The sequence below is a fragment of the Delphinus delphis genome, chromosome 2 (genome assembly GCF_949987515.2).
Source record: "Delphinus delphis chromosome 2, mDelDel1.2, whole genome shotgun sequence".
NCBI lineage: Eukaryota > Metazoa > Chordata > Mammalia > Artiodactyla > Delphinidae > Delphinus > Delphinus delphis.
The window spans coordinates 13,510,365-13,528,686 of NC_082684.1; the positions used below are offsets into that span (position 1 = coordinate 13,510,365).

An 18,322-nucleotide genomic window follows, 5' to 3' on the forward strand; every position below is an offset into this window, starting at 1 on the left:
CTAAATTAGGCCCCCCTGATATATTCTATTGCAGCACCCTATAATTTTCCTTTACAACATGATCACAATGGAAAGTTTACATTCTTTTATGTGATTATTTAATACTGATTTCCATTTCAAGACTGTATGCTCTACAAGAGCAAGGATTGCATCTGTTTTGCTCCCCTGCGTCTCTAGTATCCATCATAGTACTTGGTTCATAACTGGCATAAAAGTTGTTGAGTGAACAAATGAACATTGCACACAGTCATTTCCTGGCTCCAAACAGCACACTACTTGTGGAGGAGAAAGACAAGTAGGCAGTCATGGTTTAGTGGGATGAATATTCCAGGCAGGTAAGCCCAGGGAGCTGAAGCAGCCTGAAGCAGTTGCTGAGGCTTCTCTGCTTTCTTTTCCATGGCAGTCTAACCCAGGAGTCTGCAAACTATGGCCTGCAGGCCAAATCTGTTTTCCTGCCTGTTTTTTTAATGGCCCAAGAGCTAAGAATCATTTTTATACTTTTAAATGTTTGAAAAGAATTAAAAGAATGTATCATCACACGAAACCTGTGTTAAATTTAATTACAATGTCCATAAATAAAGTTTTATTGGAACACAGCCGTATCGGTTAGTTTACTTATTGTTTAGGGCTACTTTCACACTACAATAGCAGAGGTGAATAGCTGTGAAAGAGACCACATGGCCTGCAAAGCCTAAAATAACTATTTACTATTTGCTCTTTGAAAAACAGTTTGCTGACCTCCTGATCTAATCCCTGCTTGGTTTAAAAGTTCACTTCTATGTGAATTATATCCAAGTGTCCATCTTTAATCCCCTCCTTTTCCCATTCTCATGGGAAGCTCCCATAAGTTCTATCCTTGCAAAAGTATTCTTGCTGTGCCATCTTTCCCCTCTTCCCTTCAGTCCATCTTCTCACTATAACCGAAGCTAACTTCCAAGAGAACAGCTTTGATATCGTAGCTATTCTTTGAGGCTCCCCATCCTGTACTAAATAAAATCTGCACTGCTTAGCATTGTGGTCAGGTTCTTCATTATCTTATGGAATCTTACCTTTTTAGCTGTGTCTCTTATGTCATACTTCCATCCAGCCTTATCAATCACTTAACCTACCCTTGCCTTCTCCACTTCCAGGCCTAGCTCAGTTACTATCTCTGTATCTGCTGCTGGTATTTCTATCTCACCCATCCTTTTAAGCTGGTTATCTCAAATGCCTCCTTGCCCTAAAAGCCTTCCCCAGCTCCTCTACCGAGAATAATTATTGCCATCTGTACAGTTCTCTTAACAGTTTGTACGACTGTATTATTTCGAATTCTGCTTTACAGTTTCCTATGTATTTCACAGATCGTCTGTTTCTCGTGTTCTATTGAAAGTTGCTTAGGGGCAGGGATTGTATTCTATTTTATTAATCACTGTAGCCTTTTGGTGCCTAGGATGCGTCTTGTCCAAAATGGAAATGTTTATCCTTTGCAAAAGTCCTCATGGTGAGCCGGAATTTTTGAAACGTCTAAGAACTACCCGTACTTAAGCACGAACTCCACTTAACTTTGTTTAGGACTCACTAGGGCGAGTAACACCTTTTTAAGACACGCTGCCGTCCAGCTGGTCACACACCTGTGGATCGCTGCCAGGGACCATCAGGTACGTCTGCAAACACGTGCGTGAGAAGTGCTTTCTTCTAAGCTCCTCCTCTGTCCACGGTGACTGGCGGACCAAACGTTCCAATCAGCTCTCACCGCCTCTTTCGGCAATAGCCAATCACAGATCCCGAGCGCCTCCTGACTACTAGACACTGTTTACTAACAGATCGAAGCTGGGGAATGAGGGGTGTGACCGTTCTGGGAATGTCTGGGACGGGAACGTTCTGACTGCGCGTGCGCACCAGCGGAGACGGGCGGGGCAGAACTCCGGTCTCACCAATCGGAGCGGTCGCGCTCCTCCCTCTCCTGCCACTCCGCCAAGCAACAACAATTCGAGGAGAGGGGCGGGGCGGTTCGTGACGCGTCAGAGACGACTGTCCAATGGGAGCCGGCGCTGACAGATGCGCGCGCCCTCTGCCCAATAAGCGATGGCAGCTCGAATGGCTGTGGCTACCTTGCTGGCTGTGGGCGGAGCAGCTTGACGGAGGAGGCGGTGAAGCAGAGGGCGGTTTGGTTGCGCGGTACTAGCGGTGCCCGCCGAAGGGGGAGGAGGCGGAGGAGCTAGCCGTGCGGCCAGAGCGGGAAAGCTACTCGTCTCGGCGTCCGAGTTCTGGAGCCGCCGCACCTCGGCTCCTGGGGCTGCAGCGGGAGCTGTGAGGGCCCGGGCGTCCGCTGTCTCCCGGGTCCCCTCGGAGGACCCCGCGGGATCGGGAAAGGGAGAAGATGGAGGAGGAGGGCGGCAGCGGCGGTGGCGGCGCCACAGACACCAGCAGGGACGGCGGCGCCGGGGGAGAGCAGCTCCTCACTGTCAAGCACGAGCTGCGGACGGGTGAGCGACCCCGCCCTCTGCCGGCCGGACTGGGCGTGGGGGCGCGCCCTGAGGGCACGCAGGGGTCTGCTCGGGCTGGGGTCACGGGGCCGTGCCGAGGGCGCGGGGGGCGGGCCCTGGGCGGGGCCTCCCGGACGGGGCGGGAGCCCGGGGGTCCCGGGAGGTGGGGGCGCGCCCGAGGGGAGCTGGCGGAAAGTTTTCCCCAGCCCGGGAATGAGCGGCGGGCGCGGGGCGTTAGGGCCCGCGGAGCAGCCCACAGCTGCCTGTTGGCACTGACTCTGAGGATGTCTTCGCGCCCCCTTCCCGCACAGGTGCCACATCTGTCACTGCATCCTGTCTAGGGTGAAAGGTGCGCCTTCCTCAGTGTAGGGTGAACGACGCTTAGTTTTGGAGCATGACTCACTTCTCCGCTGCTCTGCTTCCGTAGAGGGGTCCCTAAGGTGCTGCGGTCCTGTGCAAGATGAAAGGGTGGCTTTCCCCCGGCCTTTTCAGCAGTCCAGTCTCTAGTGATATAAAGAGGGATCGCGGGCTCAGGGACTGAGTGCCTTTATTTGCAATCATCATGAAATACTATACTTGGCCTTAAATTTCTTTCAAAGGTCTCTTGAGAAGAAGGCTCAGTAAATTTGAAGCTGTAGGTAAAAGCGGCTAACTATACAGCTTAAGCGCTCACGTTCTGATGTTTGCGATCACTAGAGTCGTCCCAGGCTTTATACTTGTTACGTTATTCGTTATGGGTTGTTCATTTTGGAAAATGCTTATTCGGACTAATCAGTATAGGTTGGGTTTATATATGTGGAGCCCAGTCTCCTATTAGAGATCCTTTTGCACTTCTGAACAGATAATACATTTTAATGAATTGTTCATTATTACTATTAAATGTTCTTGTGTTTATTAAGGCTTTTGATTCAGCTTCTTTGGCATATTGGGATATTCTTTTATTGTGGAGACACAGAGCTTAAATAGCAGGTTTCAAGTGCGTGCCTTGAAACAACCACCTTGTTAACTGTTTGGAACAGATTGCAAAGTTAGATCTGTCACCTGTTCTTTTATTTTTTTGTTATTGCTGGTTAGCGTTACACTGAGTGCCAGTGTGGTGACTTAATTTAAGAGGGATGTCAAATGCATGCTTACTTATTTCAACATTTTTAAACATTGGCTTAAAATCTTTTTTTTTGGTCATTGTGAATTTGTTATATATCTTGAGCCAGTTACTCCATAATTTTTTGGAGTTCCTAATGTAACCTGTGTATGTTTGGCTGGTTTGATTTTTCTCTCTCAATTTAATAGACAACTGATGTTTTCAAAGGGTTATTCAATGATTTATTCAGTAAACATTTATTCAGTATTAATATCTGATTTTTGCCAGGCTCAGTGTCAGGTGTTTTCTGGTGTGGAAATTTTGAATTTCTTTTTCTTTTCTTACATAATGATTCACTGATTTATGTATGTAGACTCGTTCTGTACAGCAAAAGCTACTTGAAATCATATGCTCGTCAGCAGTTGACAGTGGTGCAGCAAGCAGATTTTTGCTAAATGACCAAGGAGCAACCTACTTTATTAGTAGTCAACCAACTGCTCAGTTTCTGGATTTTGCAAACAATACTAGTTTTTCAAAATTTTTTTACAATGCTAGTTTTGTAGAAAACAATGAGAACTGCTTTATTTCCCCTTCTCTACTCTGTGAATCATCAGCTTCAAGCTTGCATTTTAGAAATTTTTCTGATGGATGGTGAGATTATACTGAATTCATTAGTACTGTTAACTGTCAAAGGAAATGAACAGTCACTTTGATTTATTGCTGAACGCTGGAACAACTGACCGGATATAGTGGTCAAAAACACTGTTAAAATATAGCTTGAAAGATTCTCTCATCTTCAGCCAACTGGGCCCCTGTCAGCACATGATGCTATAATAGGCACCAAAGTAATTTGATCTGATGTGGTCCCTTGCTTCTCAAAATGTGGACAAGCATATAGTTATATCAAGTCAGCAGCTGGCGATTGCCCGTTTGTGCTCAACATTGTATTGTCTGCTGTAGGATGAGTGAAGAGGCAACAAGTTACATATAAGAACATGGAAAGTGTTCCAATAGTGTAGACCAAGTAGCATGGCATCCCTGGACATGAAATTGGAAGACCTGGTTCCAAATCCCAGCTCTGCCAGTTACTAGCTATGTAGACTTGGGCAAGTCAATTCAACTCTTTCACACTCACTTCTCTCATCTACCGAGTGTGAAAATTGAATGAGACTGTTGGTTTGGTTGGCACAGATTAGGCGCTCAGGAGATGTTGGTTGCATGCAAATCTGAAGATCACAAGAGTAAGGGATTGATTAGATCAGTTAAACATTTCTTGACACTTTCCGTTTTCTAGGCTAAATGGTACTGATGATACAAAAAAATGAGAAAATTTCTTGCCCTCTGATGGTAGGGGAGGAGGCCATGTAAACCAGTAATTAGGATATATTGTCATAATGTAATAATAGAAGGATATACAGAGTATAAAGTTAGCAAAGAAGAGGTTTAGGACTTCTAGGTTTCAAATCTAACTCTGTTGAACCACAGCAACAAAAAAGAGGGGGTACTATTGGAAGGGTTATCTTATTCATTTATTCAATAAGTATTTCATTACCTCTTATGTACTGAGTTCTGTTTTATATGCTGGGGTTACAAGACACGTGTGGTCTTCCCACTGAAAGGACTGAGTTGCATCAGGAATCCCTGGAACCAGAGACTGATGCTGTCTGTACTCTCTCCATCTTGAATCTTTGCTTCTTTGCTTGTCTCTATGTGATGGCTTCATTCCTCTCCACTGCTGTTCACCTTTTTCCACGTGGGAAGGAACATGGCTATTGACAGACCCCAAGTTTTATATCTTACAGCTCTCGGTACCAGAGAGACACTGCCTTTTTATCAGCTTCAGGTACAAAAATATTAGCGAAGGACTTTATTAGCCTGGCTTTGGTAAGGTGCCTACTTTTGGATTGTTCAGCTAAGGCCAGGGAATAGGATCATGTTCTACTAACATGACAGCTACTATGGTGAACATATGGATGGGGGGGGGAAACTAAACTCTTAGAAGAGGAAGGGTTGCTGGGAAGACATTTCCTTAGATATCTGTCATTAGGAGAGAGAGCCTAACACTGAGGAGAGGGTCAAGGAAGGGGTATTAGTTACCTATTGCTGTGCAACAAATTATGCCAAAACTTAGTGGCCTAAAGCAACATGATTTCTGTGGGTCAGGAATTCAGGAGTTGCTTAGCCTGATGGTTCTAACTCAGGGTCTCTCATGAGGTTTTAGTCACGATGTTGGCCACGACTGCATTCACCTGAAGACTTGTCTGGGGCAGGAGGTTCCCTTCCAAGACAGCTCACTCACATGTTGTTGGCAGGATGCTTCAGTTCCTTGCTATGTGGACCTCTCCATAGGGCTGCTTGAATGTCCTCATGACATGACAGCTGGCTCCCCCAGAACAAGTGATTGGATGGGGAAGCTGCAATGTCTTTTTTTGTTAAACAGCTTTTTTGAGATATAATTTACATACCATAAAATCCACTTGTTTTAAGTGTACAATTCAATAAATTTTATAGTTACACAACCATCACCACAATCTAATTTTAGAACTTTCCATCACCCTAAAAAGAAACGTCTTACCCATTTATATCGGTCACTCCACATGCCCACAACCCATCCCCAACCCTAGGCAACTGCTAATTCTACTTTCTGTGTATTTGCCTAGGGACATTTCTTATTATGGAACTTTATAATATGTGCTCTTTTATCACTGGCTTCTTTTACTAAACATAGTATTTTCAAGATTCATCCATTTGTAATGTGTGTAAGCACTTCATTTTTTAAATTGACAGGTAATATTTCATTGTGTGGTTGTACTGTATTTTATCCATTCATCATTTGATTGACATTTGGGTTGTTTCAACCTTTTGGTTGTTGTGAATAATGCTGCTATGTACATTTGTGTACAAGTTTCTGCATGGACCTATGTTTTCATTTGTCTTGGGTACATATTAAGAGTAAAATTATTGGATCACGTGGTAAGTCTATGTTTAACTTAAGTTTTCCAAAGTGACTTCACTGCTTTACAGTTCTAGTAGCAAGGGCTCCAGTTCCTCCATATCCTCGCCATCACTTGTTATTGTAGGTCTTTTTGCTTATAGCCATTCCTAGTGAGTATGAAGTGGTATCTCATTGTAGTTTTGATTTGTGTTTCCTAATGACTAATGATGTTGGGCATCTTTTCATGTACTCATGGGCCATTTGTATATGTTTGGAGAAATGTCTATACAGATCCTTTGCCCACTTTTTAATTGGTTAATTTGTCTTTTTTATTATTGAGATATGAGTTATGTATTGTAAATACAGATCCCTTAGATCTGTATTTAGATACATGGTTTACAAATATTTTCTCCCATAAAGTGGATTATCTTTTATTTTTTCCTCAGTGATAACCTTAGAAGCACTATAGTCTTTAATTTTGATGAAGTCCAATTTTTTTCTTTTCTTTCTCTTACTTTTGGTATTGTATCTAAGAAATCATTGACTAATTCAAGGTCACAAAGATTTTATATCTGTTTCCTTCTAAGGGTTGTATGATTTTAGCTGTTACATTTAGGTTTTTGCTTCATTTGTTGAAAGGCTATTCTTTTTCCATTTTGTTTTCTCAGCACTCTTGTCAAAAATCAATTGACTATAGATGTATGGATTTAGTTTTGGACTCTCAATTCAATTCCACTGATTTTTGTGTCTGTCCTTATGCCATCACCACACTGCTTTGACTACTGTAACTTTTTAGTAAGTTTTGATATTGGGAATTGTGAGTCTTCCAGCCTTGTTCTTCTTTTTCAAAATTGTTTTGGCTATTTTGGATCCCTTGAATTTCCACATGAATTTTAGAATTAGCTTGTCAACATTTCTGCAAAGAAGCCAACTATGATTCTGGTAGGGATTACATTAAATCTGTAGATCAGTTTTGGGAGTGTTGCCATCTTAACATATTAAATCTTGTGATTTATGAACATGGAATATTTTTCCATTAATTTAGATCTTCTTTCATTTCTTTCAACATTTTGTAGTTTTCAGACTATATGTTTATACTTCTTTTGTTAAATTTATTCCTAAATATTTTATTCTTTTTGCTGCTATTGTAAAATAATTATTTTCTTAGTTTAATTTTTGGATCATTCACTAAAAGTATATAGAGATATAACTTATTTTTGTATATTAATCTTGTATCCTGCAACCTTGCCTAACTAGTATATTAGTTCTAATGTTTTCTTATTGGATGTCTTACAAGATCACGTCATCTGCAAATAGAGATAGTTTTACTTCTTTCCAATGTGTATGCCTTTTATTTAGTTTTCTTGCTTAATTGTCTTGGCTAGAACCTTCAGCACAGTATTCAATAGAATTGGTGAAAGCACACATCCTTGTCTTATTCCTGATCTTAGCGGGGGAAAGCTTTAGTCTTTCACCATTAAGTATGAAGTTAGCTGTGGGTTTTTCATAGATACCCTTTATTAGATTGAGGAAATTCTCTTCCTAATTTGTTTGGGTGTTTTTAATCATGAAAAGGCATCGGATTTTTATTTGCATTTAGGGAGATGATCACGTGGTTTTTTTGTTTGTTTTTATTGATGAGGTGTATTACATTAATTAATTTTGGAGTGTTAAGCCAAACTTGTATTCCTGGGATAAATCCCTCTTGGTAATGTGTATAATTCTTTTTATACACCATGCTGGATTCAGTTTGCTAGTGTTTTGTAGAGGATTTCTGTGTCTATATTCATAAGAGGTATTTGTCTCTAGTTTTGTTTTTCTGTGATGTCTCCGTCTGGTTTCCCCAAAATACGCTTGATTGATTTCTGCCTCCAATTAAAGATCGTACATATTTGATTGCTGTCATCCATACTTAGGGTCTTCTAAGTAAAGGCTAACAGAGGTTGAGGGTGGATTATATTTCTGGCTCTGCCCCAAACTTGCTGTGTGACTTGAGATAAATCATTTCGCCTTTCTGAGCCTAAGTTTACTGATCCATAAAGTAAAGGTGTTGGACTGAGTTATATCCAAAGTACTTACCAGCATTAAGTTGGTCTTCAATGGAACTTCTATGGAAATCTTGGTATAGACAAAAGTCAGAAGTGCTGATTTACTTTAAAAGATAATTCTGTTTTGCCAGAGGATTCATGATTGAATCCCATTGAAAAAGAATTCCCTGATACTCTTTGAATATGATTCCATTTATAATGATTTTACTTATACGTAACTTTTTAGGAACATAATGATTATCTACAAAAAGACACAGAAAAATTTCAGTGACAATCTTAGTTATCTGTGAGAACAATGCAGCTCTCCTTTTTATATTATACATGTATAAATATATTTTGTGTTTGTACTTTTCCCTTTTTTTCACACTTTCCTCACCTTGAGAAGAGTAGGCAGAACTTGTGCTCTATCTTTAGCTTTATAGGATACATTGGATGGTCAAAATATAAATAGGTTTTTGATAGTACCCTATCTTAATTCTGTAGAGCCTAGACTTATAAGAAAATCTCTTATTTCTACCATGAGTTTTAGAGATTAAGAAAATGATCTAGGACTTCCCTGGTGGCGCAGTGGTTAAAAATCTGCCTGCCCATGCAGGGGACACAGGTTCGAGCCCTGGTCTGGGAAGATCCCACATGCCGTGGAACAACTAAGCCCGTGTGCCACAACTCCTGAGCCTGCACTCTTGAGCCTGTGAGCCACAACTACTGAGCCCACGTGACACAACTACCGAAGCCTGTGTGCCTAGAGCCCGTGCTCCGCAACAAGAGAAGCCCACGCGCAGCAAGAAAGATCCAACGCAGCCAAAAATAAATAAATTAATTAATTTAAAAAAGAAAAGAAAATGATATATTTGGGCAAAGTAAGTGGCATCTCAGCCCTTAAATCAAGGGGGATTCAAGTATATTTTGTGTTTGCAGTCTATAACGGGGGCGGGGGTTGCTGGTGGGAAGCTTCTCAGGTGACAAGTCGACTGTTGTATCAGACCCAACATTAACCTGTACTGCAAAGCAAGAAAAAAATCATGAAATCTCAGCTTCCTGGAGACATAAGTGATCTGATGGGCAGGATTGAATTCTTACCCTGAAAAAGAAGATAATGCTTGGTGAAAATTCCTCTAGGGAAAATCTAGCATAATAGCATCATGTGTTGACTGAAGCTTCACAATTAAATACACTGTTGAGAGATGTCAATCCCAAAATGCTGTGGGAGGGAGGGGTTGTCACAGTTTTCTCCTTTGAGCTCCTGTAATGATTTACAGATCTTGGTGCACCTCAGTGGTATGAGCACTCCTACATTCCTCTTGTTTTTCAGGGAAGATGAATAGGGTCTAAAATAGAATCTTGCCCTCATTTTGTTTGTCTCTAGCAGTGCCCCCATGGGTTCAGCTATATCGGTTCCTCCAAAAAGTCAAGGAAGTTCTCTGGACTTTATACCTTCCTAAAGTTGTGAGTGAGCTGGCTAGTTCACTTTTTTTTTTTTTTTTTAGTACCCAGTAGGCACACTGCCCTGTGACTGCAGAGAGATTAGGGAGTTAAAGTTCCCGATTTTTGACCCAGTACTTGGTATTGCAGTTTTATTTCTTTCACACTCAAGTTTTTGTGGCAGTGTGCTTCTTTTTATATAACTAGTGTGTTCCTGACAAAACATTGTGTAAATAATATTTTTGTATATCAAATTATTTGGAATAAAGAAGGTGAACTTGGTACTTAAAAGAATCCTATGATTAACTCTTGAAATAAAAAAACTTTTGATTAAGTTTTCCATTTGTGGCTTTACTGTTATTATGTAAATTGGGCCTTACATTGTTATTTTTCTGACACATCATTACAATTTGTAAATTGCAGGTAGCTGCAAACAGGTAAACAGAGTCTTGTGTGGTAGGCTGAAAAATGCACCTCCTCTCCCCAAGATGTCCATGTCCTAACCTGTAAATGCTTCTGTACGTGGCAAAGAGACCTTGCAGATGTGATTAAGGATGGGGAGTTATCCAGGTGGGTCCAATGTAATCACAGGGTCCTTATGAGAGGGAGGTCGGCAGGTCAGAGAGAAGGTGTTGTGAGAATGGAAATAGAGGGAGAGAAGATGCAACAGTGGCATCAGAGATTGGACTGAAGCCGTTACTGGAAGGGGGCCATGAGCCAAGGCACGTGAGCAGGCTCTAGACGGTGAAGAAAAGATAGTCCCCTGGAGTGTCCAAAAGGAATGCAGCTCTACTGTCACTTGATTTTAGCTCCTTAAGACCTGGTTTGAGACTTATGATCTCTAGAACTATAATAAGACAGATTTATGTTGTTCATAAACCATGAAGTTTATGTAATTTTTTACAGCAGCAATAGGGAGCTAACACATCTTGCTTAAGATTGGATGAACCACGAGATAATTTTGCCTCAGGCTTGGGTAACTGAATAGGATAACAATATGAAGCAGTTAGTCATTTAGACAACTATTTAGTAGAAAATGGTAACAAATGTCATTCTTAGTAGAAGTAGAATGATGTCGTCTCTAGGGAATCCCCAAGAAGACATTCCTTTCTGATCTTAGTACCAAGTCTAGCTGAGCTGCTTTGACCAGCTCTTCTGTTTTTCATAGGAATGCTGTGAAGTGGATCCCTGGAGCAGACCTCTTTTATCAAGTTGGTGGCTAGAATGCTTCACATCTCAAGCCTACACCACATAAAATTGTGGTCTGGCATGCATCTTGAGCCTCTTCCTGGTGTCATTTTCTGTCCCTAATCTTTCTTCTTATTTTTCTTTCTTCTTTTCTTATGCTTTAGTTATTTTGCCTTAAGTCTTTTCTGGGCCAAGACAGGAATTAGGTAAATATATAATTAAATGCATTTATATACAAACACATAGATACAAACCATGAGTAAGATGGACAATATGGAAAGATATTTGACTTTCTACCCAGTATTTTGCTTCTTAAATAAAATCTTTGTTGTGATGTTCGTGCTATTTTTATATTTCTTCTAAAAAGAAAAAAAAGTGAGGTCTCTGATTAATTAATACCATTTTAGAGTTTTTTAAAAATACATAATGAGAAATCAATAAAATCAAGGCATACTTTTAAAAAGAAATTTTATTGGCAGGATGGTGGAAGTCATACACAGGGCTGTCTTTGTACCAGGCAGTTTTCTACATTAGTGGAATATCCCATCATTAATAGGAAAATTCAGTCAACTGAAGTACTCTGTCCTCAAACCACTTCGGTACTGGAGTGGAATTATATGTTTTTCCTAAAGGAAAAACTATTTAAAATACATAATAAGGATAATGTTGCACTTCATATCTAAATGAATGGTGTTGCATTAAGAGGGCATGAACACTTAGCAGTAGATTTGCATTAACCCTTTCCCATGAAGTTGCCCATTTTTCCTTTATACCACTGTCCTTTGTTTGTAAGGAAACATCATAATTAGGGCTAGAGTAGGACAAATCTAATGGGCACACACAAATCAAACTTGTAACTTTGACATAATTTTGTCATGTATAAGTTGGGCAAAGCAGCCACGGTTTTATTCATCCATTAAGGATTTGTTGACACTGTGTGCCTGGCACCATAGCAGATGCTGGGTTTTAGCAGGGAACAAATTAGACATGGCTTCTACCTTCATTGAACTATACCTAAGAGAAGGACCTTAAATACATAATCATGCAACTAACCATATGATTGCAATTGTGATAAACGGTGAAGAAGTACAGGTTCTATGAGAGAGTCTAACAGGGTGGCCGGGCCTCAGGGGATGGGTGAGGGAAGTGGGAATGTTCAAGCTGAGGCCCTGGCTATCATGGGGTGAAGAGTAGGGGGGGAGGTTAAGCATTTCTGACAAAGGAAGTAACACAGATGGCCCTGAAGTGGGAAATGGCTTGGCACACTGGGGTTACTGGAAGAAAGGTCTCTGTGGCTTGAGCATCGTGTCCAAGCAGGAAAGTCACAGGAAACGGGGCTGAGAAGGTAGCCAGGGCTGTTCGTGCAGGGTTCTGTAGGTGATGATGAGGCATTCAGGCGTTATCCTGAGTGCAGTGTGAAGCTGTTGAAGGATTTTTCAGAGATTAGTTTTGTACTGTAAAAAATGACTCCCTTGCTGTGAGGAGGATGGAAGGAAAGGTTGTCTGAAGGGAGACCAGTTAGGAGGCTATTGCTGAAGTTCAGATGGAATATACAAGTTTGGATTGGGTAACAATTAGAGATTAAGAATCATGAATATACTTGAGATATATTTAGGAGACAGAATCAGCAGAACTTGGTGTGGTAGTGATATGGGATTTTCGAGCTGGAACAAACATATGTTTGAAGGTACCATTTGTTCAAATGGTGTATTAATTTTCAGTGGCCGCATAACAGATCACCACAAACTTAGCGGCTTGTAATAGCACCCATTTATCAGCTCACAATTTGGTAAGTTAAAATTTTCCATGGCATGGCTGAAATTAAGATGGTAGCCAGACACAGTGCTTGTCTGGAGGCTCTGGGTGAAAGTCCACTTCTAAGCTCATTGCTGTAGTTGCCAGATTTGTGTTCCTGTAGTCATTGGTCTGAGGTCTCAGTTTCCTTGATGGCTGTCGGCCGGGGGCCTTTGTCAGCTGGTAGAGGCCGTCTGCATTCCTTCTCATTTGGCCCCTCCATCTTCAGGCATCAAAGGTGTGTCACATGCTTCCCGTGCTTTGACTCTCTGACTTCCAGATCTTCTCTGGGCTTCATGTGATTAGATCAGACTACCTAGACAATCTTCCCATCGTGAGGTCAACTGAGTTGGGACCTTAATTACATCTGCAACAAAATCCCTTTATCCTAAGAGTGATATTTCATCATATTCAGTCACTGAAGGGAAGGAGGTCATGCAAAGGGTCATTGGGGTCATCTTAGAATTCTGCCTTAGAACTCACAGATGGTGAACCAGGGGAGTTGCATTTGGAGTGGGCGGAAAAGATAGGACCCAGTTGTATACAGGTCAAGTTTTGAGATACCTTTGACATATTCTAATGGACACATATGGTAATAGTAATCATGGTAATGAAACCTTGCTATGTGCTACAAAGGATCAATAGGTGCTTTTATCAACTCGCTTAATCCACACAATCACTTATGAAGTAAGTACTGTTATTATTATTCTAATTTTACAGATGGGGGAAACTGTAAAGGTCACCAACTTGCACAGGATCACCCCGGAAGTAAGTAGAAGGACTAGTTTTGAAGCCCAAGTGGTCTGGCCCCCAGGCTCATCTAAACTATTGTGCTTTCATTCATCAGTGGGACATGGGTCTGGAGCCCAGAAAAGATGTCTGGGCTGCAGGTAGAAATTCTAGCATCACTGGCATTTAGATGACTTTAAAGCCCAGGTGTAGAGAGATCATCTTATGAGAAATTGTCAAATGGAAAAAGGAAGAGGACTCAGAACTGGGCCCTGAAAACTCCAAAATGTAGAGGACGGATCAGAAAGGAGTTGCTGAGAAAGAATACAGAGGAGGAACAGCCAGAAAAAAACCCAGAAGAAAACCTAGAAAAGTTGTGGTGTTGGGGAAGGCAAGGAGGAAAAAGTGCTTCAAAGGTTATGTGTCAGATTTGACTGAGCAGGTAATGACCTTATCAAGGGCAATTTTAGTGGAGATTTGGTGGGAGAGGCCAGATTGGAATGGGTTGAGGAGTGGCTGCAAGTGAAAACTTTTGAGAGGCTTGGTTCCGACTTAACCAGAGGGGAATGTGTGGTTCAGGGGGAGGGTTACTTTTTGTTATTTTAAGATGAGTGATGCTAGAACACATTTAGTGTGAATCCATTACAGAGAAAGAGAGAGAGGGAGAAACAGAAAGAGATACTGAAAATACAAAACAAGAGGGGATAGCTGAGAGGATCAAGGTCCCTGAGAAGGGGGACATGGGGATCGGAGGGCGGCAATTGGCCTCTGCTAGGAGAAGGCCCATTGCTTCTATTATGATAAGGGAAGAGGGGGCGGATACAGGTGCATTTGTAGATTTGGTGGCAGGAAGATAACAGGAGTTTTGAGCACCTGGATTTTTTGTTTCTTCTTTGAATTGTGAAGAAAGGCAATTCTTTATTCAAGAAGAGAAAAATAGCTTCATTGTTTTAAAACAGTGTTATTCTGGCCTTTAAAATTTTTTTAGATAAAGAAAAACACAAAAAGTTGACACAGAATTCAATAAGTAATTAATTAATTAATTAATTTTGGCTGCACCGGGTCTTAGTTGCGGCACGTGGGATCTTTGTTGCAGCATGCATGCAGGATCTAGTTCCCCGACCAGGGATTGAACCCCGGACCCCTGCACTGGGAGCACGGAGTCTTATCCACTGGACCACCAGGGAAGTCATGACACAGAATTCACGTACTATAAGATGAAATTTTATGGTAGAATGTTGTAGAACAACGTACAGAAAGAGGTTTTCAGGCATAGCCATTAAAATGCTTCCGTGCTTTCCACAGAGGTCATTCCCTGAACATGTTCTCTGGATCATGCCAAAACTCTTAGTAAGCATAATGTTCTTTTTCTTCTTTTTGAAGTGTTTTATATTTAGTTCAGTTCTTCCTAGTTAAATTTATTTGGTACATGTATTGGAAAAAAAAGCCTGGTTGTTATTGCTTTATAAACATTTCTTATTGACTCAGTTTTCATATTGGCTCAATCATGTAATTGCAGAATCAATTGGATAAGTAAACACTGCTGTTTATACACCAAAAGTACAGTGAGTCTTAAGGGCAAGTGACCCCAGCAATAAGAGAAAAAGTGGGCAGCGTTGTTTTAAAGTACACAGATATTAAATAAAACTTTGTTCTGCCTCCAGCAGAATGTTGTCCAGAGACATGGTTTGAGGCCCAACCACAAATCTAAACAGCTTCAGAATAGCTTACCACAGCGCAGTTAAAAGGAAACTAATGTGCTAGCCACTTAGCTTAGTTTCAAGGTCTCACGTAGTCCTCAGGATGGGGCTAACTGGACCCTGAAGACGGGTTAAAGATTTTAGATTTCAGAGTTGTATATGTGCTGTCAGTACAATGCTGGACACCCCCAAATGAGAGTTTATCTGGTAAAGTGTTTTATAAATTATTTCTCCCTGACAAAAAGGGAAAAAAGAACTGAAATAGCAGAGAAAGATTTTTTTCTCACTGCATACAATTGTCACCTTTTGACTGAAACTAAATTAGTCCAAGATGCTTATGTTTTTGCAGTGTTCAGTAAGAAAATGCAAGGTTTTACAAGAAAAGTTATTTTACAACTTCATTGGTTTGGTCCCAGTAAATTAGATGCTAACTACGTATTTCCTAGTTGGTATGTGAAGAACAAATCCAGGCATGTTAAATGAAGATGATTGAGTCATATTGTGCTCTCACACCTCTTTTTGAAATCTTCAGAGAACTCACTCTATTTTTTCCCCTCTTTCCCTGATCCTCAGGCTCCTCTTCCCACAAACACAGTTGAACCATCTTGTTAACAACAAAAAAAATCCTCCGTGGCTCTCTAGTTTTTGCTATCATTCCCTTTCCCACCAGATGTTGAGAGAGCAGTTTATACCAGCTGTTTCTGCTTCTTTATCTTCTGTTCACTCTGATGTGCTGTACCATCAGGCTTCCAACTCAATCTCCCCACCAAAAGTGTTCTCTCTAAAGTTACTAATGTCTCCCGGTTCTCATAATCTGGTGGAAATGTCTCTGCTTAATCTTACTGAACCCCTTTAGAGTGGTTGGCGCTTGAGCATGGGCTCTGCCCTTCCTTTACCCAGTGATACTGTGCTCTTCCTCCTGGCTCTGCTCTGTCGCTGACTGCCCCACCTCCCTCTTTCACTGGTCTCCATCCCTCTGCTTGTCTCTTACATACTGGTAGTCTGTTGTCAGCCCTCTTTTCCTCTAACTCTGCATATACTCTTCCTGGGAAATCAAATATCATGGCTTGGACTACCATCCAAGGCTCTATTTTCAGCTTAGGTCTCTTTCTTGAGTTCCTTATCAGTTACGCCCAACTGCCTACTGAATGTAAGACATCTGGGTAGCCTTCAGGAACCGCATACTCTCATGTTGAAGGGTGCTTTTTCCTCCAACTTTGCAGGTTTTAATCCTGCCGGAACCCTAGCTACCATGACCAGCTTGCGGGATCTTGGTTCCCAGGCTGGAGGTCAGGCCCGAGCTCCTGTGGTGGGAGCTCTGAGTCCAAAACGCTAACAGAGAACCTCAGACCCCAGGGACTATTAATTGGAGTGAGGCCTCCCAGAGACCCTAATTTCAGCACCAAGACCTGGCTCTATCCAACTTCCTGCAAACACCAGTGCTGGACGCCTCAGGCAAAACAACCAGTAAGACAGGAATACAGCCCCACCCATCAAGAAAAAAAAAAATGACAAAAAAATATGTTACAGACGAAGGAGCGAGGTAAAAACCTACAAGACCAAATAAATGAAGATGAAATAGGCAACCTACCTGAAAAAGAATTCAGAGTAATGATAGTAAAGATGATCCAAAATCTTGGAAACAGAATAGAGAAAATACAAGAAACATTTAACAAGGATCTAGGTGAACTAAAGAGCAAACAAACAGTTATGAACAACAGAATAACTGAAATTAAAAATACTCTAGAAGGAATCAATAGCAGAATCACTGAGGCAGAAGAATGGATAAGTGAGCTGGGAGATAAAATGGTAGAAATAACTGCCAGGGAGCAGGATAAAGAAAAAAGAATGAAAAGAATTGAGGACAGTCTCAGAGACCTCTGGGACAACATTAAACGCACCAACATTCGAATTATAGGGGTCCCAGAAGAGAAAAAGAAAGGGTCTGAGGAAATATTTGAAGAGATTATAGTTGAAAACTTCCCTAACATGGAAAAGGAAATAGTCAGTCAAGTCCAGGAAGTGCAGAGAGTCCCATACAGGATAAACCCGAAGAGAAACATGCCGAGACACATACTAATAAAACTATCAAAAATTAAATACAAAGAGAAAAATATTAAAAGCATCAAGGGAAAAGCAACAAATAACATACAAGGAAATCCCCATAAGGATAACAGCTGATCTTTCAGCAGAAACTCTGCAAGCCAGAAGGGAGTGGCAGGATATATGTAAAGTGATGAAAGGGAAAAACCTACAACCAAGATTACTCTACCCAACAAGGATCTCATTCAGATTCTACAGAGAGATTAAAACCTTTACAGACAAGCAAAAGTTAAGAGAATTCAGCACCACCAAATGAGCTTTACAACAAATGCTAAAGGAACTTCTCTAGGCAGGAAACACAAGAGAAGGAAAAGACCTACAATAACAAATCCAAAACAATTAAGAAAATGGTAATAGGAACATACATATTGATAATTACCTTAAATGTAAATGGATTAAATGCTCCAACCAAAAGACATAGACTGGGGCTTCCCTGGTGGTGCAGTGGTTGAGAGTCCGCCTGCCGATGCAGGGGACGCGGGTTCGTGCCCTGGTCCGGGAGGATCCCACATACTGCGGAGCGGCTGGACCTGTGAGCCATGGCCGCTGAGCCTGCGCGTCCGGAGCCTGTGCTCCACAATGGGAGAGGCCCGCGTACCGCCAAAAAAAAAAAACAAAACCCAAAGGACATAGACTGGCTGAATGGATACAAAAACAAGACCGGTATATATGCTGTCTACAAGAGACCCACTTCAGACCTAGGGACACATACAGACTGAAAGTGAGCGGATGGAAAAAGATATTCCATGGAAATGGAAATCAAAAGAAAGCTGGAGTAGCAATTCTCGTATCAGACGAAATAGACTTTAAAATAAAGACTATTAGAAGAGAGAAAGAAGGACACTACATAATGATCA

The 18,322-nt window shown here is 41.3% G+C and overlaps 1 protein-coding gene across 2 annotated transcripts in view; it reads left to right on the forward strand.

Moving 5' to 3' along the window:
* Nucleotides 1–2,105: 2,105 nt before the first annotated feature.
* The window catches only part of RPS6KA5 (ribosomal protein S6 kinase A5), a 182,518-nt gene continuing 166,301 nt past the window's right edge, over nt 2,106–18,322 (forward strand). For both annotated transcript variants that reach the window (XM_060004044.1, XM_060004043.1), the window contains exon 1: nt 2,106–2,465. In XM_060004044.1, coding sequence (XP_059860027.1) covers nt 2,360–2,465 — 106 coding nt within the window. In that variant the 5' untranslated portion in view covers nt 2,106–2,359. The remainder of the gene's footprint in view (nt 2,466–18,322) is intronic.